The sequence below is a fragment of the Trachinotus anak genome, unplaced genomic scaffold (assembly GCF_046630095.1).
Source record: "Trachinotus anak isolate AG129_WGS33_773 ecotype Australia unplaced genomic scaffold, CSIRO_AGI_Tana_v1 ptg000011l, whole genome shotgun sequence".
NCBI classification, from domain to species: domain Eukaryota; kingdom Metazoa; phylum Chordata; class Actinopteri; order Carangiformes; family Carangidae; genus Trachinotus; species Trachinotus anak.
Window position 1 is genome coordinate 12382385 of NW_027273862.1, and position 23243 is coordinate 12405627.

The following is a 23243-nucleotide window of genomic DNA, read 5'->3' on the forward strand; positions in this document are numbered from 1 at the left end:
CCTAAGACCAGGAAAAAGCTTAACTGTCTAAGCAATAAGCACATCTACTATAGGACAACACCACAGCTACATGAACCAATCGGTTGCAAGGGGAAGTTCATAGAGGTCGACAGGTGTGTTGGCTCGACCTCCTGAATCCTGGTTGAATAGGTGGGAGGGGGAGAGCGGGAGAGGGGGTCTCTCACTGTCCCATCAGCACCTGCTGGTTGGGGGCTGTTAAGTGACAGCGGTAATGAAAGGCAACGCCTTCAGGCAGCGGGAGTTTGACTTGCCAGGAATGTGCCTTGACAGCAGCAGCAGCTCCGCTTTAGACCGAGCGGATCAGAAGCACGGGACACCCGACACCCGGCTCTGACTCCAGCTGAGCTGCCGGCCCCGTCCCCCAGACCATCTTTAGACAAAACCATACCTCGTGTACAGTGGGGCATCTCCCCAACCCTGCCTTATATGCATAGAAGCTCACCGGGTGTGTTATCTGGGTGGGGGTTAAGGGTCCGGTCTAAAAGCACAAAGGAGTGTGCACATGCTCCGTGTTCATTTACATCATCTCACTGATCTGTTATTTACCCTGCGATGACCCTCTACAACAGGCTGCAGGTACAGGGGGGGCCTAAAGCTGCATACATGTTCAACGGACTACAGCTTTTGGGGCCATCAGTGGCCAATTACAACACTAAGCAACAAGTTACCCAAATAGATAGATAGATAGATGACTTTATTCATCCCCGAAGGGAAATTAGGTTGTTACAGCAGTCCGGTGTATTAGAATACAAAAATACAATAGAATGGAATACTGAGGTAGACAGAATAGAAATAAAAATACAGAATGTCAAGATATAAATACCATAAATAATAATATACTGTGAATATGCATATGTAAATAGAAAGTGCAAAAAGAAGGATACAAATGTATGATATGATCTATATAAATAGTAAACTAATCTATAATATGTGTTGAATCTGTGCATACTGTCAAAATACAATAAAACGAACTGTCTTTATAAGTTCTTATATCAGCTGACAGAAATCATTATCAGACACATGGCCCCAGCGCTCTGACCGCATTCCCGGCCTCCCGGCCACCTGTTGCGGGGTGTGTGTGGCTTTTTAAAAACGTCTTCCAGCGGGCGGAGCTCCGCGGAGAGACGCAGCCTGTGTGACCACAGCGGCGGCGTGAGCGCCATCTGCTCCGCCCTGCTTCCGCGAAATCCAACTCCAGTGTAAGTATAAGCGCCGTGCGCACATTCACACGCTTGCAGCCCTGATTTTTTTTTTTTTTTTTGCCGTCAAGCCCCGCACTCTTATCGATGGATTGTCAGCTGGGTTTTTCGTTGACTGAGCTATTTATGTGAGAGCGCTGGCAGACGGGGGATTATCGGTGCTCCACATCACCATATGATTAACACGCACCTATAAATAACACATTTGTCATGAGCAGGTACTCCGGAGCAGCGGGCAGTAGATTCACAAATATGCAACAGTTTATGTATGATACAGTTCAAAAATGATGATTTAATATAAGATTATTCTGAGTCGTTGCGGTGCGACGGTGTCCGGGGTTGGGACTGGTTTACAGGCGGGCAGGTCGGACAGCCTGCGGGGTTTTCGTGCGGTGACCGGGGCCGACCTTTAACCTGGAGCGTTCAACAGTCGTTAGAACCTCTGGAGCCAATCACAGCAGGAGAGGGCAGCTACGTCACCACGTTCGGGAAGTCTCTGCGGTTAGCGCTCTAACGGTCGATCAAATTTACGCTCGATGCTATTTTTAAATCGTAAAACGCTGATTAAATTTACAGATTTAACCCCCAAAATTAGTCTTTTTTCTTTATTCCCAGTTCCCAGCATGGATGTGTTCTAACCCCGGGTAGAGGAGGAAGTAGGCGGTTCTTTACACGGCAGCTGCTCTGCCATTGGTTTTAAGTGCTTCCACATTATGGTTTAAATGTCTGGCGATGATACCAAACCTGAAAGAGCTGCGTACTTCAGCGGCCGGAGCCCTGACTCCGCCTGTCAAGCTGTGCAGTGGATGTCCTCACACCACAGTCCTGTTATGTGTGTGTACCAACGCTAGCTTTTGGTAGAGTTTGTTTTTTAAAGCTTTGCGCTCCTTTGTTGCATTGTAGTTCAAAGTTTCCCAGGGGAGAAGATGGTGACCAAGAAAATCCGCTCGGAGTACATGAAGAAATTCAAAGACCCCAAATGGGAGACATACACGAAGTGCTATGAGGAGATGCTGAAGTACAGGCTGACCCGCAGGCTGCTGGAGCACACACACAACCCCTGGTTCTGGAGCGGATCCGACAGCGATTCAGATTCAGGAGGAAGAAGTCCCCCTACCGCTAAGATACAGGTACGGGCTGAGCCCCCAGGGACCGGGGCGGAGGCTGAGCTGGAGGAGTGCGAGGGGCGGAGGGCGGACAGACAGCAGGAGCAGCACACCAGAGCCTCAGGGCCCATACCCAGGCTTCATCTTCAAGAGGATGAGGAGGAGGAGCAGGAGGAGAATGTATCTGCTGGACAGTCTGCAGGTAACCCTGAGATATATATATATATATTCTGCAGCATATTGGGATGTATATATATATGCTGTTCTACAATATGTCACTCACTCCTCAGGCGGCTCACAGCAGGATGGTGCCAGAGAAACAAGGGTACCAGAGGAGGAGAGGGAGGAGCAGGGAGCAAGCAGCAAAGCCAGCAAACAACTATCAGTCTCCCACAGGGAGGGAGACCAAGGTAATTGGGAGTAGGAGTGTCTATCAGAGATGTATGTCAGCTCAGAAAACTGGGTGGTAAGAATATCAAAATAAAGGGAGAATTACATTTTTGAATCTGTAATAGACAATAAGGTGATAACACAGAGGGTAGAGCTTGTGCTCCCCCTTTTGGAGAGGAAAAGCAAAAAGATAATTTTGCTCATCCAGTGATCAAAAGAATATTGCACCATATGGAAATATCTTTATTAAGATGCAACTAATGTAAAGTTAAAATGTGTCCATGTGTTTTTGTGAAAATACACAGGTACACATTAACTGATAAAACCAACAGGAATTATTTAAAACAACATGATAGTGACACTGTGAATTGCAACAGAAAATAGTTTGTTATTATAGTAATAGTATTATTATAGTAGTAGTATTACTACTATAGTATTATAGTAGTAGTAATAGTAATAAATAAGACAACATTCATGACATGTGCCTTAAATGAGAGTCTAAGTTTGACCAAACTGCACACACGTTATATTGAGGTAACAAAAATGTCATGTCTCAGTAAAAATTCATTGTTCATAACATGCAAACAAAAACATTTTCTGCTATTTTTCTCCTTTAAAATATAGTGATAACTATTCCTGGTATTTTGGCATGTCTTAGCCTGTTTGTCTTTTCCATTTGTAGAGAGAGACACTGGACGACAACAACCACATCGGAGTAAACCCTCCAAATACTCAAAACAAACTTGGAGCTCCCAGAGGGTCAGGCCTGCATCATCACGGCAGCCCAGGCGGGACAGTAAGGAGAGCAGACATCCTTTTGCTCTGTATGGCTCAGGGGAGAAGGATGCAGACATTGCAGGCAGAAAGACACACAATGTGGGCCCTGTAGCTTCGACTACTGAGGTAATCTTTGTGTTTGTTGTTCTGTAAAACTGTGTGTGACAAGCTGTGCTGTGACTGTCAACAGGAACTGACGTTCACGTTTAATTTCCTGGTAGATCCATGAGTCGGCTCTACGTGCTAAGACCAGGCGCCAGGTGGAGCGTCAGATCCAGACCCAGAGAACCGAGCGCCGGAGAGCCAAGTCTGCTGATCTGGACAAGACCAGGAAGCTGGCTCAACCTGAGTTCAACCCCTGGCTCACTGAGTACATGCGCTGCTTCTCTGCTCGCTCACGATAGGACACACACATACACACGCTCAGCAGAAATATTTAAGGGTGATTCCAGACAGAAAAGAAAGTAAAGCCATATTGCCTATCGCCTCTGAGGTAGAATTAATGGGGGTGATTGAGTCATACATACTCATTGAGGCTCCTGAATGCCCATCACTCTGACATTCAGGATGCAATCTGATAAAACCTTGAACATTGACATTCACACTGTGGCTTATTTGATCAGGAGCGTACTATCATGTTTTAAATACATCAATTTTAATATACACATCAAGAAACATTTTACATGGTAGAAGAGACTCTTGAAAGAAATAATTAAATTATTGAAAACAAGTAAATGTGAATGAAGATGTGAATGAAGAGTTTAAAGACATTTTACAGCCATTCTTTGATGCAGTCCCTTTAAACACATGCTGTATAAAATATGTCCACATTTTTATACATGGTTACCAAACCATCGTGGACTCACACAGGAGCAGTAATGGCACATGACAGCACACATGAATAGATTCAGTGATTAATATTATTCAAATGTTTCTGAGATAAAATGAGACCATGAACATCAGGAATGTACAATAGGCTTGCATTGTATACTCCTATGAACAAAGCCAAACACACGCAAGCAGATAGTTTGTATTCTAAAATATTCTGCTCAGCACAGCAAGATGGCTTAATCAGTCGAACTTATGCAGCTTTCGATGTTGATAAGCGTTTTCTTATTTGTGCAGAGTACTAAGTTGGTTGACATACAGAAATATGTTTTAAATATTTGACAGTTTTTACATTTTCAGATCACTTGGTGTTGTGAACTGGTTCTTGTAGATTTAACGGTTTGTGTAATGTTAGTAGATCTTTTCTGACTTAGTGACAGATTGTACATCAGTCACACACTCTACTGACAGACAGACTCTCTGTAACATCACGGCTGTGTGATGTGGCAGTTGCTTTACTTCATGAGCTCATTAACACGTTTATGTGTTATTGACTTAAAATAGATCCATGACAAGATTTGTTTGTTCTTTACTTGTGTTAATGTGTGAATCAACCTGGTGCTAACACAGTCTGAAAATAGATATCTGTGACCTTTAAAGCCATCGGGATGACTGTGAACAGTGTACGCAGTGTTTCGGATACTGCAACCTTGCTTTTATACATTTATTGATTGGGTGACTATTTTTGACCTGAAAAATGTAACACATAAAAAAAATACAGCTAATTTAGGTTCTCTTCAGCCCACAGTAATGAAGTGTTAGTGAATATGCTTTAGAGCCAAAAGTGGAATCAAACAAAGATGGATAAAGCCAAAGTGTTACTTACCTCTAATTAGAGCTGATATTATAAATATAGTGGAAATACATGGGTACATATTGGTAATTTACTGCTTGCTGATTAAAGCAGTGTACTCTCCAAAGCACAACCAAATCAGACAGCACTTTGATAATCAGTCACCTTTCTTGAATAATATTTGTAGAGAATACCTTGCTGTTTAGGTTTTCATGTAATTCATTGACCTTTTGAATCTCTGTATATTTGTTTGTATGTTTATGTGAATGTGTTGAACATCAGATCATGTTATTTGTACTTACACAATAAGACTAAAATTGATTTTTAATCCTTTGTATGATAGATCTGATCTTTTCATGACTGTTGAGACCACGAGAAATCTGATACGATGTACAGTAATTGTGACAAAATGAGCTCTGTGCCATAACGACTTACTAAGTTATTTTTCCCAATGCAACTATAGTTATTGATATTACTAATTGAATATTGTGCAGAACTAAACAAGATGAGAGAGCAGGAGGCCTGTGCTTCACATTCAGGCTTTTAACGTTTTTAAAAATGTTTAAAAATGTTTACTTTTGTTGTTGCAGCTCTGAGTTCAGTATTACATTATTTGCTTTGCTTTATAAAGACTTAGTTTTTCAGTATTTTTAAGTTATAGATAAGCATATATATATTATATTTGTGCAATATTATTATATTTTATATAACTGCATTTGAGCCAGTGTGTTTTTTAGATGTGACAGAAAACAGGAGTGAAACAACATGGTTAATTCCTACTTTACTTCATTAGTTAGTTAATGAGACTAAAGTTCATAGCTGAGGTCGTGTTTATACTTTAAAGGCAATTAGTTTTGGTGAGGTGATAGTATACTTGTCACGTTTTTCTAGGTTTATTTAGTAATGTATAAGGGGGATCCACCAAGCCTTTTAATATTCTTTTCAACAGGATAGTGTCATCCCAAATGATCATTCCACTGTAGGATATTTAATTAAGGGTAATGAAGAAGAATTATGACCAGTAAGACACCAGACGTTTTAGAGTCTGGTTTGAGTGAAAAAGGAAAGAGAGAGCTACATTTAATTCATGAGTTTTGGAGGATGTAACAACAATATAATACTGTAAAACTGCATAATCTTTCTGTTTACATGGGATATTAGGCTTTTGACAAACTGTATGTACATAATTAAAATGATTCAGACTGTTGATAAACTGCTGCAAAGCTTTCAATAAATCAATTTTTCACCTGTCTCTACAACATTTCACACATTATTCTTAACACTTAAAAGAATATTTAACATCAGCAATGTAATAATGATGTAAAAATTATCTTGTTCTGGCACGTCCTAGTTTCTCAGTTGGCCGGCACAAAATCATTCATTTACTGTGCATACCTGTGGATTTGTGTGTGTTAATCTACTGATTTTATCTGCAACTGCTTCATATATTTTGTCCTTTCAAAAACTAAGCCATAGTCACAGTCATTTTTACTTTAAAAACATATGCTTTTATCATACACAATAAATTAAAAATCCATGATATTCATTATGACAAGAGAAAAACAGACATACATAAATATAAACAAAGGACTTGATGACATAAACACAAGACAGCAACCTGGTGTGAAGCAGCCAAAACCACTATCTGATCAAACACTTGAGATTATTCTAATATGAAATATTTCTACAGTTTGAAGTGTACTTAATTTAAAAGTTTAATCCATCATTTTTGGGGAAAAATGTAAAAAGATTTTTTTTTTTAATCAAATGATACATTGTTGTAATGCTTGAATACACCTATGGAAAACGTACCTCTAAATTACAATGTCATTGTTAGTGTTTTTGTTGAGAGCTTTATGTTGCTGAACTGTTTCAAAGTCTAAAACAAGAGACAAAGTATCTTTGGAGACAAATAAAAAACTCAAGCACACATCAGGTAACTTCATACCATTGCTAAATGCATTCAGTTAGTATTTACTAACAGCTGGCAGCAGTCAGTCAGATATTCATGTAAACAGGCAATATTTACTGTAATAGATCAGTCATTGGTCATAACTGGGATCCTTTGGACTAAGAAGTGTGTTACACTGTAATTTAATGGTGAATGTTGAATGTGCCATTGTGAATTAAAAGATGACGTAACTTTCACAGTACAAATGATTTATATGAACTAGAACAGAAACCCAAATGTCTGTTCAGAACATTTAAGGTTGCCTCTGTCTGTTTTTTTTTTTATAAATCTATGAGCTTGAACAAAGATAAAACAGCATTTTTCCACATAATGGTTAGTCCATAATGTAATCCACATCAACTTGTCCCATTTACAAATAAACATGAACGCTGCAAACAGTACTGCCCACATATACTGCTTGCCAGTGTATTGGAGCTTAACATGGTAATAATACAGTGGTGCATGAACCCAATGCTGGATATGATATCCACTTTGATATACATATAATATCTCTTCATAATGAAATACTCTGATATTCTGTTTGAGAAAACATGCGTCAATCTCTATATACAGAAACACTATACAGTGTCTAAGATTTGCTGCAGAGGGACAGGAGGAGAGATTTAGAAAGGCAGAGAGCTGCATAAAGAGACAGGCAGGCAGACAGGTAAGCAGGTGTGTAGGATGGTAACAGTTAGAATGACAGGACGTAAAAAAAAAAATGTAAGAAAGGGAGAGATGGAGGGTATGAGAGTAGGTAAGCTGATGAAGTGAGATTTGGCTGCTGCATTGGCAAGGGGGCACTTTACTGGGAGAGAAAGTAGATAAGAAAGGAGTGAAACAGGCATACAGGGAGTGCCAAATGTTTGAGTCATCAGCAGACTGTTAATGGTGTGCTTACAGCAAGTGAGCAAGAAGTTCACAGGCAATCAGAGCAAGTGGATGGGGAAAGAGAAGTTATGTAGTAGGGAGGGTTTTAAATAGTTATGTAGTTAAAGGAACAGATTCATCAATTTTGGGACATGTGTTTTCTTGACAAGAGTTAGATGAGAAAATCGATGCTTCATCTCTGTGTGGTAAGTATGAAAATGGGGCAGAGGAAGAGGCTAGTCTAGTTCACTTAAAATTTAAATATCCACCTGCCAACACCTTTAAAGGTAACAATTTACATTTCATATCTCATTTGTTTAATTCAAAAACAATTTTTTTTCAAAATGATTTCTATTATTTCAGGTAGTGAAGATGGGATGTAGTGGAAAGACAGCAATGTAGTAAGCTGGGAGGTGAGCAGGTGTGAGGGCCGATCAGTGGAAAGGTAGGAGAGAGAGTGTTACATTAGTTACAGGTCACATCCTGATTGGAGGGCTGGGGAGGGTTTGGTCCAATAGTGGAGCAGGTTGTTGGAGGTGGGTGATCTCTGGTCACCATGGAGATGCATCAGAGATCTGAGGGGGATGTGTGTCTCTCTGCAGGTGCAGCCATGACAACAAGGTTCTGAGGGTTCTCAAGGTTCCGTGCGAAGGTCGAAGATCAAAAGTCAGGGAGGAGTCACCAGCACCACAACCTGGACCCAGCACTTCCTGGGTCCCCCACGGCTGTTCTTCTTCTGGTCTTCACAAACCTGTCTGAAACATACTAAACACATGCCAACGCACACACGCATATGCACACGCACACACACACACTGGTAAATAAAACACACCTTCAACTGCCTACACCTAGCTACGGTTGTTTGAAAAAGTTTAGGCACCACTGGGCAAATTACATACTTGGTTGATTTTTGAAGAAGTAAATATAACCCCTGCAGCAAACAGACAACAAAAACTGAGCTTTTCTTCAAATGTTGTAGCACTGTCACTGTTTATTTCATGCGCAAAAGTCAGTAGTTAGCAAGTAAAAGTGTTCCTGACGAAACTAAAAATGCCCTCAAAACCCCACCACTCTCAATCTGAATTTAGATTGCGGAGGTTTGCAAATCACAAGAGGGCAATAAGGAGAATGTCAAGTCATCCCTGACACTCATATCATCATCTTGCACACACAGTACAAACACACTCATACTCTGGTCCTTTCACCTTGTCTGTGTATGTTACAGGGCACGTCCACTAGCAGCCACACTCCTGGGTGCCCTGGGGCTGAGCACGGCGAGGAGAACGGAGCTGTCGTAGTGCAGCATCGCCATACTGGATACCTGAGCCCATCCTTTCTGGATCCAGCTCCCCTGAAAATGAGGGATGAAATCAGTGAGGAGACAGAGAGAACCCCAACATGAGAGGGTTGGGGTTCAACCCTCTCATGTTGGGGTTCATGTTGGGATCATCACCAACTCTCAGAAAAAGTTTGTTTTTTTACAAAACAGTGAAGAATGTAGTTTACAAAAGAGTACATTGCAAGCCAGTCATGTCATGGTAAAAATGTCATGAAACTAAAATAATTTAAAAAAAAAATGTAGATATAAATAAAAAATAAATATAAAAAATACAAGTACACTAGGTTTTCCCTCTGCTACATCCCTTTGTAACACCATAGAATTGTGAACTCATCTGGTCTAAACTGATTTCCACTCCCCTCATATGAAAGTATTTCTGTTTATCTTGCTGAGGGTCTCCTGGAACAATGCTCCAGTCAGGCATGATTTGTAAAGGAGATATTATTTGTTCCTTCAAGTCTGAAAAATTATCCATGAGAGTGGCTACAGTGTGGGTTCTGGAGTCTGGAGTCTGCCTTGTTGATCCTGTTAGTAAAAGTGGGATTTAGCGTCAGGGGTTAGAGTTATGGGCGAGGATTAGAGACCCTACCTGACTCTATCTTGTTCAGGATTTTCCGGGCACACTGCACAAAAGCCTCTTCAACGTTCTCCCCTGTTAGAGCGCTGGTTTCCAGGAACATCAGCTCTGACACACAGACACACACACAGTGGTATCATCATATCACATAAGTCCTCATGCCACATATACCACAAATGGACACAAATCATGTGCAGAACTATCACTGTGATCATCACACATATTCCTTAAAACTGAGTTCAGTGGCAGATACCAGTGGGCATACAGTATTTCACTGCTTTGTAGTCTTAACAATACAACCTTTTTATTTTAAGCCAAACTATTTTTGGCAGAAAACAAGAGAGCTGCATTTCTTTCAGGAAGGTGATGTGCTAATGACTTTCCAGAAGAACTTATGTCCTATCTCTATCAATATGTCAAGGTAAACATGTTCAAATTAAGGGTGTGTGGAGAAGGAACCAATCAAATAGTCCCATTTTATCACAAACTGTTGATCCTACCATTCTCCTGAGCAAAGCGTGAAGCCTCCAGGAACGTGACCTCTCTGTCAGTGTCCAGGTCCTTCTTGTTTCCACACAGGATGATGACAATGTTCTGACTGGCCAGCATCCTGGCGTCACTCAACCATGTGGTCAGAGCGTTGTATGTCTCTCGACTTCAGTGCAGGCAGAGATGGAAAGAAGAGAAACGGGTTACATTTTAGAGAGGAGAGGGGAGCTGACTAAAAAGAAATAATGAGGCATGTGACACAGAGGTGATCTGAAATGTTTGGTGTCTGGCTATTTTACCTGGTGATATCATAGACCAGCAAGGCTCCTGCTGCTCCTCTGTAGTAACTTCTAGTCACAGACCTGACACGCACAGATTGACAGACACAGCACAGTCAACACAGATAGTATGTGGTGACTTACAAGAAACACAAAAAGGACCAAACACAAAAGACTTGAAGTCACCCTCTATTTCAAACCATGAAATCAGCAATGCCTCTCCTACAACAATTACTGCAATGCAATTAGTTATACCTCTGTTTGTCAAGTCACAAGGTCTGATGTGAAAAACATCTATTAAATGGAAATTGAATCTGAACATTTACCTGAACCTTTCTTGTCCTGCAGTGTCCCATATCTGCAGTTTGACCATTTTGTTGACCACACTGATGATCTTGGAGCCAAATTCCACTCCAATTGTGTGGTTAGATTCATCCTTAACTAGAAGGCAAAATAAATACAACATGGAGTCTTTCCATTATTAGTAAATAACTAAATGTAAATAACTATGCATAGCAATATTCTGCCATAAACCTTTACAGCAAAAAATGCACTGTACAAGACAATAAATACATGAATCTGGACTTCACATCTCTAGAGACTCACAGTTGTCTCTGAACTACACTAAAAAAAGCAAATCCAATTTTCACATTAATATGTGTTGATTTCTCATAAACACTGCCCTCATTTTCCCGTGTGTTTCTAACTTACATCTCTTCTCTATGAACTGGTGCAGAAGACAGGATTTTCCTGTTCCAGCATTCCCAATCACCAGGAATTTAAACAGGAAATCTGAGGAGGGAAGGCATACATACAGAGAGAGTGAGAGAAAGTCACAACTAGATTTGCCTGATTTGTCTACTACTGTCACAGCAATCATGACTGTCATAACTAGAAACACACCAATACCTGAGCTGGGCTGATATTGCTGGACAACATTTCCTTACCACAGTTAGACTGGTGAGAATATACATACCAGCTGATATGTATGAAGAAATTGTAATACAGAAATGTCACAGATCTGTTTGTGATCATGCAGAAAGAGTCATCATTATAATTTTTTTTCAAATGTTTTGCTCAATACATATCTTCACCACGAATCTTTAATAACCATATTCAGAGTATCCTTACTAATAATCCTGATCATCTGTGGTAATATAAACATAGCTCATTCTGTTGGATGGAGGAATGTGAGTTTACCCACAAATATACACACTTAACACTGACATACATGGGTGGCAGTGTTGGGATTGTACAGTAGTATCTCGGCTGCAGTTCAAAATCATGATCGTCCTAATATGAAAGGTTAAGCTAAGACAACAACCCCTCACAAACCGTGGTTATCTTAATAGCTATCACATACATTACTTATTACTGCATAGGTAGTTTACAGGATGCACAGCCCAGCTCCATCATCCCCAGGTGCCAGATTCCTGTTCATTCCGCTAACCTCTGTGGGGATTTGTAACCTTATAAAGTCGATACATTTTCTCTGTACAGCCACAGTAAACTCAACCGTGCAGCCTCTGTGGATTTGCTCACGCTGACATGACATTTTTAAGGCCAGGAGCCTCCACCAACGGCTCGGTTAGCCTGCCAGCTATCTGTTTACGGTGAGAAAAACCCTCTCTCGGCACACCTGCCTCATCCCCATCTACGGCTACAGGAAGATGGTAATGGTGAACACTTGTCAAAACACTCTCCTTACCGTAAGACTCCGACATCGCCAGTGTGGCGGTTTGACAGTAAACGGGAGAGAAAGGAGAAGTAGTAGTTGACAGATTGACAGCTAGCTAAGTAAAGGAAAATAGTCTTGTTGATGATATCCGCGGATTCCAGCAGCTTTCCCCTCCGACTTCCCGTACGTGCTTTACCATTTCAAAATAAAAGCCAGATTAACGGGCCAAACACCGTAATGTCTCAGGACTGCCGCCGAGTGGCACTGTGAACCGGCAGTTTTCGGATACATCCAGAGAGACCGGAGAGAGCTGCATCTCTTTCCACCCCACTCGTCGAATATTTATTATCAGCATTGGTTTAATTAATATGTAAATTTGCCAAATGATATATAGAATATTAATACTAATCACAATTAAGACGCAACGAGTTACTACACTCCAGTCCAGAAGATGGCGGTTTTGTAACTAAACGGTCGTTAACAGCCACAATACTTCACAGGAAGGAGGAGCCCAACGAAGAAGCGGCTGCTGCGCTAGTTCAGTTGCGGGCTTTTTGCGAAATATGGCTGCGGTGCTCCCCGTCAGACCGCCCTGCGATAGCAACCCCGCCACTCCCGGGGCACAGTCCATTAAGGTGACATTTATACTCCGTAAAAACACGAATCACAAATAGCTGTGTTCCGGAGCTCTGCGTGGTTAGCTAACAGCTAGCTGGCCGTCTAACGGCTGCCTCCGTCCATGATTGACAATTGTTAGCTACATTAGCATCACTCCTTTGTTTTCAGCTGTGATGAATGAATCGTTAGCCTCTTTGGGATGGTTTGTGTTTCTCTGTTGCGTTTGTGAACAGGAACCCGTGTTCTTTTCTTTAAAGTCCAAGTCAGAAAAAGTGTAATACGTTCCTATGAGTGGTTTGATTGTGATTGCAGTTATCTGTGCTCTTTCCTTCTGCCAGTCATTACTTTACTCTATGGTTCTTCAAGGAATCACAGGTTGTATTTGCTTAATAAATAGGTTACTTCTAATTACACCATCCAGTCAATAAATGATGAGGTAATAGGTTTGATATTGATGTAGGGTTAGAAGAAAAATACTCTAAACGCACAGTTCTAATTTTATTCAGCCTAATGTTGTTGAAAAGGGGACACTGTACAGACAGGACCCTGAGCTCCAAACCAGAGCCAGTCTGGTTTCATTTGAATGCAGGTAACTAGATAACTGGTGAATAGGTTTTCCAGTCCCTACCTGCAGGAGAAGATGACTTTGAAGTTGCAGATCTGTATTTTAGACATAACAATGTGGCCTGAAGCCTCTTGGTTCAAGAAGAAGTGAAACTGAGATCTGAGGATATCCAAAAAACCACAGGGGAGATTCAGTCTATCCACTGCCATCCACTGATGCTGGTTGTAGGTCAGGAGGATGTTTTAGTACTACACTAAACAGATTTCTGGGAAGAAATACTGAAGAAAACCTGTGAACCTGCCCCTATGTGTGTAAATGAAAAACTAGAGATGACAGCATGCTGCGTACAGGTTGTTAACATCACATTATTATGGGCAAAATTTTACTTTTTTTTTCTTCTGCAGGAGGATATAATAGAGGAGGAGTCCAATGATGGTAGCCAGCCTCCCAAAAGACGGAGGATGGGTTCAGGGGACAGCTCTCGAAGCTGCGACACCTCTAGCCAAGAGCTTGGGTAGGTTGGCGTGGTGCTTTGCGTGAAACAATAACTTGCAGAGTGCTGACTTAAAATGTTTAACAGCATTTTTTTCCTAACCAGTTAATTACCAATGGGTTCACAAAGTCTTGGTGTTATATCATTTTTGATTGAAAATTTTCCATTGTCAGGTTTTTTGGTGTATTTATTAAGAGTGAAAGACATGTTTAATCTGCTTCTTTTGCAATCTGTCCAGCGTACGACACCCTCTGTCCATCCTAACACACAGTACAGTAAATTAATATCAGTATAACAAAGTGCAGGGTTATAATGTTCTTATATCATGAATTTATTCAAATGTAAAGACATGTCAAACGGAAATAAATTACAATTTTTGTGGTTAACTTTTATGGGTAACATGAGTAAAATGAACTATTTTGTTTGAACTAAGCTATTTTTCCCTCGCCTCAACCTTCCAGCCCAACATATTTCCCAGCAGAGAACCTGACGGAGTACAAGTGGCCACCAGACGACACCGGAGAGTATTACATGTTGCAGGAGCAGGTCAGCGAGTATCTGGGGGTCACATCATTCAAGAGGAAGTACCCTGGTAAGAACTGGAGAAAAATGTTAAAGTAGTACTCAATCTGTTCATAATTGCTGACAAAATGTTATAAGACATAATTGTATTATATTTTAACATTGTGATATATGGTATTTTAACATGTAAATCCTTCCCTGCACTGTGCACATTTACAGAAGACAACCATTCCAGTAATAATACTTGTTCATTTACAAGTATAGGCACTGAGAAAGGGTGGACTTGTCTCACTGTTTAGAGCTCTGCCTTTGTAACCATGTTTCATCCACTGCCATACTGCTGTAATGATACTGTTCTCTTCACATATGTTCTGATGTTGTTTCTTGTCCCTCCGCAGATATGGAGAGGCGAGACTTGTCCCACAAAGAGAAACTTTACCTGCGTGAACAGAACGTCATCACTGAGACACAGTGCACTCTGGGTAAGAACCAAATCCCAGAACTCAAGTGAAGCGTAGTTTCACTGCAGTGCACAAAATGCTTTTGCGAGGAAGCCTCTTGATGTGATTTTCTGTGAGTAATATTTGTTCATGCAAGTGTTTTTTTGTTAATTTCCAGGTCTGACAGCTCTGCGGAGCGATGAGGTGATAGATCTGATGATAAAGGAGTATCCCACCAAACACTCTGAGTATTCAGTCATACTGCAGGAGAGAGAGCGACAGAGAATAGCTAAAGAATACTCTGTAAGTAAGAAACAACAGAAACCCCATGTAGAACTTAGGGCTGATTATTAATGAGACATTACTGTATATTTTATTATAATGCATTTGAGGAAAATTCACACGTGTCTTTATCCATTGTCCTTTCATAGCAAATGCAACAGCAGAATCCTCAGAGGGTGGAGGCCAGTAAGGTTCCTGAGTACATTAAGAAGGCAGCAAAAAAAGCAGCAGAGTTCAACAGTAACTTCAACAGGGAGCGTATGGAAGAGAGGAGAGCTTACTTTGACCTCCAGACACATGTGAGTTTAACCTGAATGTAGATGATCTGTGTTTTTGCATGGATTCGTTCAACAATGTAGTTTTGGGTGTGTTTTAACATAGGAGACTCCAAATTTTTGAGATGCATTGTGTATTGTGTGCTGTCTCAGATCATCCAGGTGCCTCAGGGCAGGTTCAAGGTGCTGGCTCCAGAGCTGACCAAGACAGGGCCCTACCCTGTGGCTCTTATACCAGGACAGTTTCAAGACTACTACAAAAGGTACAGTATACACCTAGATTAATGCCTTTGTCTGCAAGACAATCAGCTCAAAACTTGTGGTGTTTTCTGAATAGGTTCATAGGCTGTATTTTCTATTGTTGCACTGAATGTTTTGCCCTGATGCATCATTGTGTTGTGGATGACAGGTACTCTCCTAATGAGCTGCGATACCTGCCGCTGAACACCGCTCTGTTTGAGCCTCCACTGGATCCAGAACTCCCTGCACTAGACTCAGAGCCCGACTCAGACGATGCTGAGGATGGCAAAGATGACAAAAAGAACAAGAACTCATCTGTAAGACATTAGACTGCTACTATAGTAGCCACACAGTAGCCTATTTCAGATCACTACCCCCATCATTAACATCAGCTATACTTGATTCATGTTTCTACAGTAAAATATAGTAGTATACATTACTCTTAAGCCTCTTGTCTTTCTCTCCACAGGACAGTTCTTCAGGCAACACATCAGATGTGGAAAGCCAGGAGGGAGGAGGTGGACAGGGCCACAAGTCCAAGGCCAAAGACAGGACATCCACCCCGGGCAAAGACGGCAGCCTGCGCCACTCAGCCCACAAAGCCACCCCCGGGTACAAGGTAGAGGACAAAAGCACCTGAACTCTTCTCCAACAACAACAGCAGCACTTTCTACCCCCTCCTCCTCTTTCTACTACTAGCACTCCCTTACTCCATCCATCCCGCCACCCCTCCCTAGCTTTCTTCACTTTGTTCTCCAGCTTCTACAGTTTGTCAGCATTTCAGCTGGGATAACCTGGTCCACATACACAGACACATACACAAACACACACAGACACACACACTGGGGGTCCTGTCTTCAATTTTTGTTTTTATGATTGCCACTTGGCCTTTTTTCCCCTTTGTACCAGACTGTGAGCAATAAGAACATTTTAAAGGAACAGTTCACTTGTTTCTTTTTCACTGCACTTTCACCTTTTTTTTTTTCGGCGAAGACAAATTTGAACTTTAAAAGTTTTTCCTTTTGAGTGTCTTCAATATACCTCTTGTCTGTCCTCACTTGTCAAAAAAAGATACTTCCAAGACAAGTAAGTGGATGTTTTGGCTGCTAGTTTTCCTTTTTCATTTTTGAAAAGTCTTTTTGTTACTCTGATATAGAAAATATAAACCACATACACTTTGTGGTTGCTTTTAAAGTAGTTGATGTTAACACTAGAGAATTTAAAATTTATATCTAAAGTGTAGAATGCACTTAACCTTCATGTTTAAAGTGTGTATTGGTATAATAATATGTTTTGTTTATACACCATGTGATGTACTGTTAATATTTTAAGAAGTATCAGACAGCTGTTTGACATGGTCGTTACCTGTCCCTGAGGACTTGCTGACCTTGTTCACACTGTTGCTGAGCTGAGCTAGAAGTAGTCTGCATGCTTTCTGTCGGGATTTGGACTCTGCTGGACAAGCCCCACACCAGTGTACCTTTCTTTAATAGCTAGTCATGGCGTAGCTCTAGTAGTCATTTTAAAGAAATATTAAATATGGCACTGTAGATGGGCAAATAGTATTATAGGAGTCTTGCTCCCTACAGCCCACCGTGCTGAGCACTTTGATTTTTATTTATTTTTCCAATCCTCGACCCTGCAGAAGAAAATGCCCAACACCTAAAAAATATACTGCTTTATTACCATTAAGAGTATGATGGACCTGGGTAAGTCCAGTTGAGTTCGGCTCAGCTTTGTGGTGTGGGCATGGTCCTTTTCTAGTGTTTGTTTACCAGTTCCAGTGTGCTTAAGTTTGATTTAACTTTGAATTGACCTTTATCCATCAGATCATTTTGCATATGCTCTTGAGCCTACAGATATGGCATGGCATGTTGGTAGCCAGAAATAACTGGAATTAGTCAGTAACCTAATATCCCTGTACTGTATCAATTTGCGATGAGTACAAAAGGAGCTATAAATGTAACAATTTTCAGGCATCTCTGTTTTGTAATTCAGTATACAGAAGTCAGGTATGATTCATGATTTTGTAACTGTTAAATTGTCCAAAGTAAAATGCCCGTAGAGTTAAAATGTGCCAGCCCCTTTTTCAGTGGTAGATATTTCATATATTTTCCCATTTTCAGAAAAGTAGATGAGAGGTCTACAGATTTCTAATTATTCCTATGTCTCCACAAAAGACACAACATGTTACAGGAAAACTTTGAGGCAGTGATGCAGACTGCTAGCTGATTAACGTTACTTCGCTCTGGTCTGGCTACCATCTACAGTATGTGCAGTGGATAATGGTGACCTCATGATTGGTGAAGACTCTAAAGCTTTTCAGTAGTGTGGTGTTTCACAAACAGCTCATGAATAAAAACTAATTATGAACAACAAAGTTGGAATTAGATTGACTAATTGCCTCTGCAGCAGTGCTTTTTTCAGATGTGATACATGTTGCATGTTACATACGTATTAAATCTATGTTGCACCATGAACATGGCATGTTTAGGTTAATGGTTAGAATTGATGTGAAAGCTGTGGCTCCACTGCCTTTCTGTAGCTTATACATAGACAGGACATTACGAGGATAAAAAAAAAATTGTGTTCACTCTGTGATGCAGTTTTAAACAGTAATATGACATTAATTACATCATGTGCAGCAGATTATACTGACTGTCAGTATTTTTGCCATCCATTTGTGACTCAGACAGCTCTTTAGTCCAGCCAAGAATGTGTTGTGCTAGTTTGATCCTCAGAAGGTGCTCAGAAGATTTTGTTATTTTGTTTGTCAGACATATTGAATTTGAGAGCCATGATTTTCAGTACAGCCGTAAGGTTGAGCAGAGTTTGTAGCAATGGCTACAGACCTCATCCCTTACATTATAGAAATCTCTTGATAGCAGACACATAAATACTTAGATGTCAATAAAAGTAAAACAAGATATTTATACCATTTGATCCACTCATCTAAAATCAGTGGAATCTAGCTGTGAGTGTGTGGTCAGCCAGTATAAGTTCCCACTTCACTGTCCCTCTGCATGTATGCATCAATGTCTGAAATTATATGTAATGTTGAAAGTTTTTTTCTCTTTTCTGTGCATAAAATACAGTATTTCAAGTCCAAATTTAGTTGATTTAGAATAAAACTTATTCAAACTAGCTGGATTAAGCCTCATAAATTGCTCATTTTCAATTTCACCGTGTAGATGTTTCCAAAGAAGAGATGTTTTGACTGTGTAGGCATGAAACAGACTTATTGGACCTAATAACAGGTTGGCTGGGCCCTGCTAGTAACCTAAGCGACTCATGTGCCCACCACTGCATTAGCAGTTCACGGTAGCAATATGGCCAAACCTTTTACTAATGATTTCAGTAATGCTAGCCAGGCCAAATCTATGAACAGCTGAATTTTACAGGGGAATTGGTGGTGAAATATACAGTATATGTACATATGCATAGTGAATACATGTGAAAATTTGCGCGAGCAGTTCAGGGGACTGTGTCCAGCTCGTCCTTTTTCTTACTTCCCTTTCCTGCTGCTGTCTTTGTCTTTGTTTAGTTCTCTCCTTTGTTTCTTGGATTTTATCAGTACGTGCCCTTTATTGACCCATAGTTTTGTACCTTTAGCTGTTTTTTCCAGTCAGGGGACATTTTAATGGAGGATGTCTCACCATATCTTGAGGAGTTAGAAGTAACCTGACATGATGCAGGCTAAACAAAGGCTTTGTCCATGAAAAACAGAAAAAAAAAAGGCAATTTTGGTAGTTGAGTCCAGATTTTGTAAATTATGGGGATACTACTGCGTCCTGTAGGGGTCTAACGATTCTCCAAATCCATGGTTTGATTCAGGCCTTGATTTTTGAGCCATGGTTCTAGCAACACGTGTCATAGAGTTAGTTGTAAAATTGAATTTTGTTTCATTAGTCAATTTTGCTGACTCACAAAAAGTTTGAATCACAATGTTTATAATATCATAATATAATGTCAATATAATATAATATAATATATATATATAATAATATAATAATCATCTACTCATTTTTTCTGCGACCTTAAAGTGTTGCGTGGCTTCCAATTAAATTTTTCAACAGTTCCGTGGGACATCCTGATTTAAATGTCCCAGAGTCTCCTTCATGCTCTGGCTCTTTCCGTTCTGTCCTCTGTGAAAACGCAGTACATTCATTAGAAAGCAACTCATCAGATATCCATATTTATACAGCACAGTTAAAGAAGAGAAATAAAGTTTTCAAAGTCTTAGAGGAGGAAGAAGTGGCGCTTGTGTCTGACAGCATATTGGTTCAAATTGACAAGTGATAAATATTTGTCAAATACCATTGAACATTCTTAAATGATAATCAAAGATGTTTTCTTCAGCACTGCAGGATCCTTTAAATCAGTCTGCTATCAAGTTGATCACAGTGAAAATAAATCTGTTGTAGATTTCAAATGCCACATGCTTGCAAGAAGGTCTGTTAGACACCATACGTCTTTCTTTTATTTGTACCCTGAGATATATTTCAGTGCCATCAAACTTAGTCTGAAGGCAGCTTTGATACCAGGTGATTGATTTTTGAGTTTAAAGTGTATAAACCAGTCAACATTAATTCATATAGTGTGCTCTGAAAGTTGGAAAAGCCCTTGTTAGTTAAGTTAGTGGTCCTTTTGTTTTTTCTCCAGACATTTAACATTTGTTGAACTACTTTGTTGTCCATGACTACAGGATACCCATGTGTGATTGGTTTTTATAGCATTATTCTGCCCTTGCAGCCTAAGGTCATTCCCAATGCTATATGTGGCATTTGCCAGAAGGGTAAAGAGGCCAACAAGAAAGGCAAGCCAGAGGCTCTGATTCACTGCTCCCAATGTGATAACAGTGGTAAGTTCACACACTTAATTTTAAAGGACAGTTCCCTGCTTTTTGTTGTGGTGTCTTTTTTTTTGTGGTTAAGTCTAGTAACAATCTCCAGAATTGGCTACATAACAGCAGCAGAATTGAACATATTGTGTGCCAAATGTGTTTTGCATAGAGTCAAAGGTAGTGTTTAAGTACATTTTATATTTTCCGCCAAATGTTTACTCTGCCTTGTAGTGTTTTCATTTAGACAGTAAGACTTGTAGCTGTATATAATTATATACACATGATGCACATGTGTGTAATTCAGTTTTCAAATGATTTACACTTGCTGTAAAACTATAAGTTCATATATTGTTCAAACAGATGTCAGTACAGTTATTCATCTGAAGGCTGTTTCAAACATGGGAGATTTACAATTTTATTTATTTTTATTAGACAGACCTAAAATATTTCAAATGCTTTCCAGTCAAAACAATATTACAATTCCAGATGCTCTGTCTTTGTCATGATCCTGAGGTTTTCCAAAGCAACAGGATGATGTATTCACCTGTGTGTGCATGTGGATGGGTGGGCCTGTTCACATTATCTCTGTTTTTTGTGTCTTTGTGTTTGCTTGTGTGTGTATGTGTTGTGTATTTATTTCTGTCCTTGGATATGTGTGCGTCTCCGGCTTCCTGCATGCATGTTTGCCTCTGTGCACGTGTCTCCGTGTCTTTAATCTTCAGGCCACCCGTCCTGCTTGGACATGAGTGAGGAGCTGGTATGTGTTATCCAGACGTACCGTTGGCAGTGTATGGAGTGTAAGACCTGCACCGTGTGCCAGCAGCCCCACCACGAGGACGAGATGATGTTCTGTGACAAATGTGACCGAGGATACCACACATTCTGCGTGGGCATGGACTCCATTCCTACTGGTGAGTGGCAGGACATAGATATAGTACATGATATGTGCAGGGGTGGATTGATGGGCAGACAGATACGTAACCACTTACTTGACTTGAACTACCGTCTTGATGGGCATTGCACTCAGTGACTGGGTACACTACAAGAGAGAGAAAAAAAGCAGACTTGAATACACATAATTTCCATTATAGACATTAATTTAATTTGCCTGTTTTTTGTTTTTTTTTAAACATGTATTTCTTGTTGTCTTTTCATAGTTATTTATTCAACCTCTCTGTCTCTCAGGGCTTTGGGTTTGTGAAGTGTGCGACAAAGATTTCACCACACCCAAGAAGAAGGGAGGAGCCAAAACACCTAAGAAGTCCAAGTCAGCTCATAAATGAGCAACGACATCTTTAACCATAATACTTAGGCCAAATTCTACACAAATGAACTGTCGTTACTTCAGTCATTTCCAGAAGCTGTAAAATTTTAAAAGACCACATTGTCATTTTTCTCAAAAGCTTTCTTAGAGAATAACTTAAAGGTCCAGATAGTGATCCAAAAATAAACAAAGGTTTTAGCCCATCTCAACCTGCTGTTACTCGTAACTGACTTACAGGTCTTTAAACAGACCTTAACACTAGAAAACAGACAATAATATTTTCTGTGAAAGTTCTGACAACATCAGTAAGGCAGGCCTGTAATTTGAATTCTTGTGTCCTATCTTCAAGCCAAACTTAAATAATGTACGTGGTCATACCTCAAATGCATGCGCTCAAAAAACCCAGATTAGGCATAAACTTTAGCGTAGCAACTCTGTTCTGTCATGTTAGAGACTGGCTGACTGGCTGAACCTCAGACACCATACATAAATAATATTAACAGCTTAACTGTAAATCAAATCCATCCAGATATGCTGCACTAAACTGTGAACCACTAACAGCATCAGTGTGTTCCTACTTCATCAAATCAATGAATCCTGTAGTTTCTTAACATTCCTACAGTAATAAACTGTTTGATGGGAAATTGTTTCAGTTGAAGAAATGGTGCTTTTGATCTTGTACTACTGAAACAATCAGGGTTTCAAACCATTTTTATATTTTTTGTATCTTATAAACAACCATTTAATAAATGTTTATTTAACGAGGCAGGCCAGTAAAGAGCAATCTTATTTAAACATAGTCTTGTCTTACCTAATGACATGGTGCTTGTGATGAAATGTAATAGACACTGGCTGCGGTAGATCCACAGCTGCTGCAGTTTTCAGGTATTTGTGTGAGTCTTGTTTATCAAAATAAAGTTTCTCAACCCTTCACTCTTGATAATTGTACAAAAATGTAACCACTCATTGTAATTACTTAAAATTGTAATTGAATTGGCATCCATCATTTATGATGATGATGATGATGATTATTATTAATAATGTTTTTGCAATCACCTTAAAATAAGTTGTATTCATATTTTTTCTTCTTCTCTATTTTGTATTGTCCTGCAATGAGCAGGTTGTTTAAGGAATATTTGTTGCTAATAATGTCATTGTCACTGAATTCTGAAGTGTCTTTTTTTTTCAATAAAAGCTACTAAAAAAGAGACTCATTCTTTTGTAACTTGTACACTTTGTGTAATGTGTACCATATTAAATGAATTTGCAGTCAGTTTAGTTGTGTATAAATGTGTTACCTAAGTTTTTAATTAACAAAACCTTCAAATTAGAATACGTAAAAACT

At 39.9% G+C, this 23243-nt stretch overlaps 3 protein-coding genes across 5 annotated transcripts; 2 read left to right on the forward strand and 1 right to left on the reverse strand.

Moving 5' to 3' along the window:
• The first annotated feature begins 1088 nt into the window (after nt 1-1088).
• On the forward strand, nt 1089-6433 carry ccsapb (centriole, cilia and spindle-associated protein b). 2 transcript variants are annotated; one of them, XM_071488106.1, is made up of 5 exons: nt 1089-1220; nt 2124-2528; nt 2617-2736; nt 3399-3619; nt 3715-4037. In XM_071488106.1, the coding sequence occupies exons 2-5, from the start codon at nt 2147-2149 to the stop codon at nt 3895-3897; spliced, it is 906 nt and encodes a 301-aa protein (XP_071344207.1). In that variant the 5' UTR covers nt 1089-1220; nt 2124-2146; the 3' UTR covers nt 3898-4037. The 2 variants fall into 2 exon arrangements, with proteins under 2 accessions (XP_071344207.1, XP_071344206.1); XM_071488105.1 differs by lacking the exon at nt 1089-1220 and having other exon boundaries at nt 1705-2528; nt 3715-6433.
• A 226-nt stretch (nt 6434-6659) lies between these two features.
• rab4a (RAB4a, member RAS oncogene family) lies at nt 6660-12534 on the reverse strand. The gene is made up of 8 exons (XM_071488107.1): nt 12387-12534; nt 11390-11470; nt 11005-11119; nt 10700-10762; nt 10412-10566; nt 9924-10019; nt 9201-9346; nt 6660-8760 (listed from the first exon to the last, which is right to left on the reverse strand). The coding sequence occupies exons 1-7, from the start codon at nt 12400-12402 to the stop codon at nt 9231-9233; spliced, it is 642 nt and encodes a 213-aa protein (XP_071344208.1). The 5' UTR covers nt 12403-12534; the 3' UTR covers nt 6660-8760; nt 9201-9230.
• A 106-nt stretch (nt 12535-12640) lies between these two features.
• phf10 (PHD finger protein 10) lies at nt 12641-23106 on the forward strand. Of its 2 annotated transcripts, none has more exons than XM_071488101.1 (12): nt 12641-12991; nt 13944-14053; nt 14494-14624; nt 14953-15036; nt 15173-15297; nt 15426-15575; nt 15705-15814; nt 15961-16108; nt 16261-16410; nt 20544-20652; nt 21357-21545; nt 21820-23106. In XM_071488101.1, the coding sequence occupies exons 1-12, from the start codon at nt 12920-12922 to the stop codon at nt 21915-21917; spliced, it is 1476 nt and encodes a 491-aa protein (XP_071344202.1). In that variant the 5' UTR covers nt 12641-12919; the 3' UTR covers nt 21918-23106. The 2 variants fall into 2 exon arrangements, with proteins under 2 accessions (XP_071344202.1, XP_071344203.1); XM_071488102.1 differs by lacking the exon at nt 12641-12991 and adding an exon at nt 13070-13176.
• Nucleotides 23107-23243: the final 137 nt, after the last annotated feature.

What these genes read in the sequence shown, in the direction of transcription:
- rab4a (XM_071488107.1), bottom strand. An exon ending in CCAGTTCATAGAGAAGAGAT is followed by an intron (nt 11,120 to 11,389) that starts GTAAGTTAGAAA and finishes TTTGCCTTCTAG; the next exon opens with TTAAGGATGAATCTAACCAC. An exon ending in ACGCTTTGCTCAGGAGAATG is followed by an intron (nt 10,020 to 10,411) that starts GTAGGATCAACA and finishes TCTGTGTGTCAG; the next exon opens with AGCTGATGTTCCTGGAAACC.
- phf10 (XM_071488101.1), top strand. Translation starts at nt 12,920, where the DNA reads ATGGCTGCGGTGCTCCCCGTCAGACCGCCCTGCGATAGCAACCCCGCC. An exon ending in ACCTCTAGCCAAGAGCTTGG is followed by an intron (nt 14,054 to 14,493) that starts GTAGGTTGGCGT and finishes TCAACCTTCCAG; the next exon opens with CCCAACATATTTCCCAGCAG. An exon ending in ATTCAAGAGGAAGTACCCTG is followed by an intron (nt 14,625 to 14,952) that starts GTAAGAACTGGA and finishes GTCCCTCCGCAG; the next exon opens with ATATGGAGAGGCGAGACTTG.
- ccsapb (XM_071488106.1), top strand. Translation starts at nt 2,147, where the DNA reads ATGGTGACCAAGAAAATCCGCTCGGAGTACATGAAGAAATTCAAAGAC. An exon ending in ATCTGCTGGACAGTCTGCAG is followed by an intron (nt 2,529 to 2,616) that starts GTAACCCTGAGA and finishes CTCACTCCTCAG; the next exon opens with GCGGCTCACAGCAGGATGGT. An exon ending in CTGTAGCTTCGACTACTGAG is followed by an intron (nt 3,620 to 3,714) that starts GTAATCTTTGTG and finishes ATTTCCTGGTAG; the next exon opens with ATCCATGAGTCGGCTCTACG.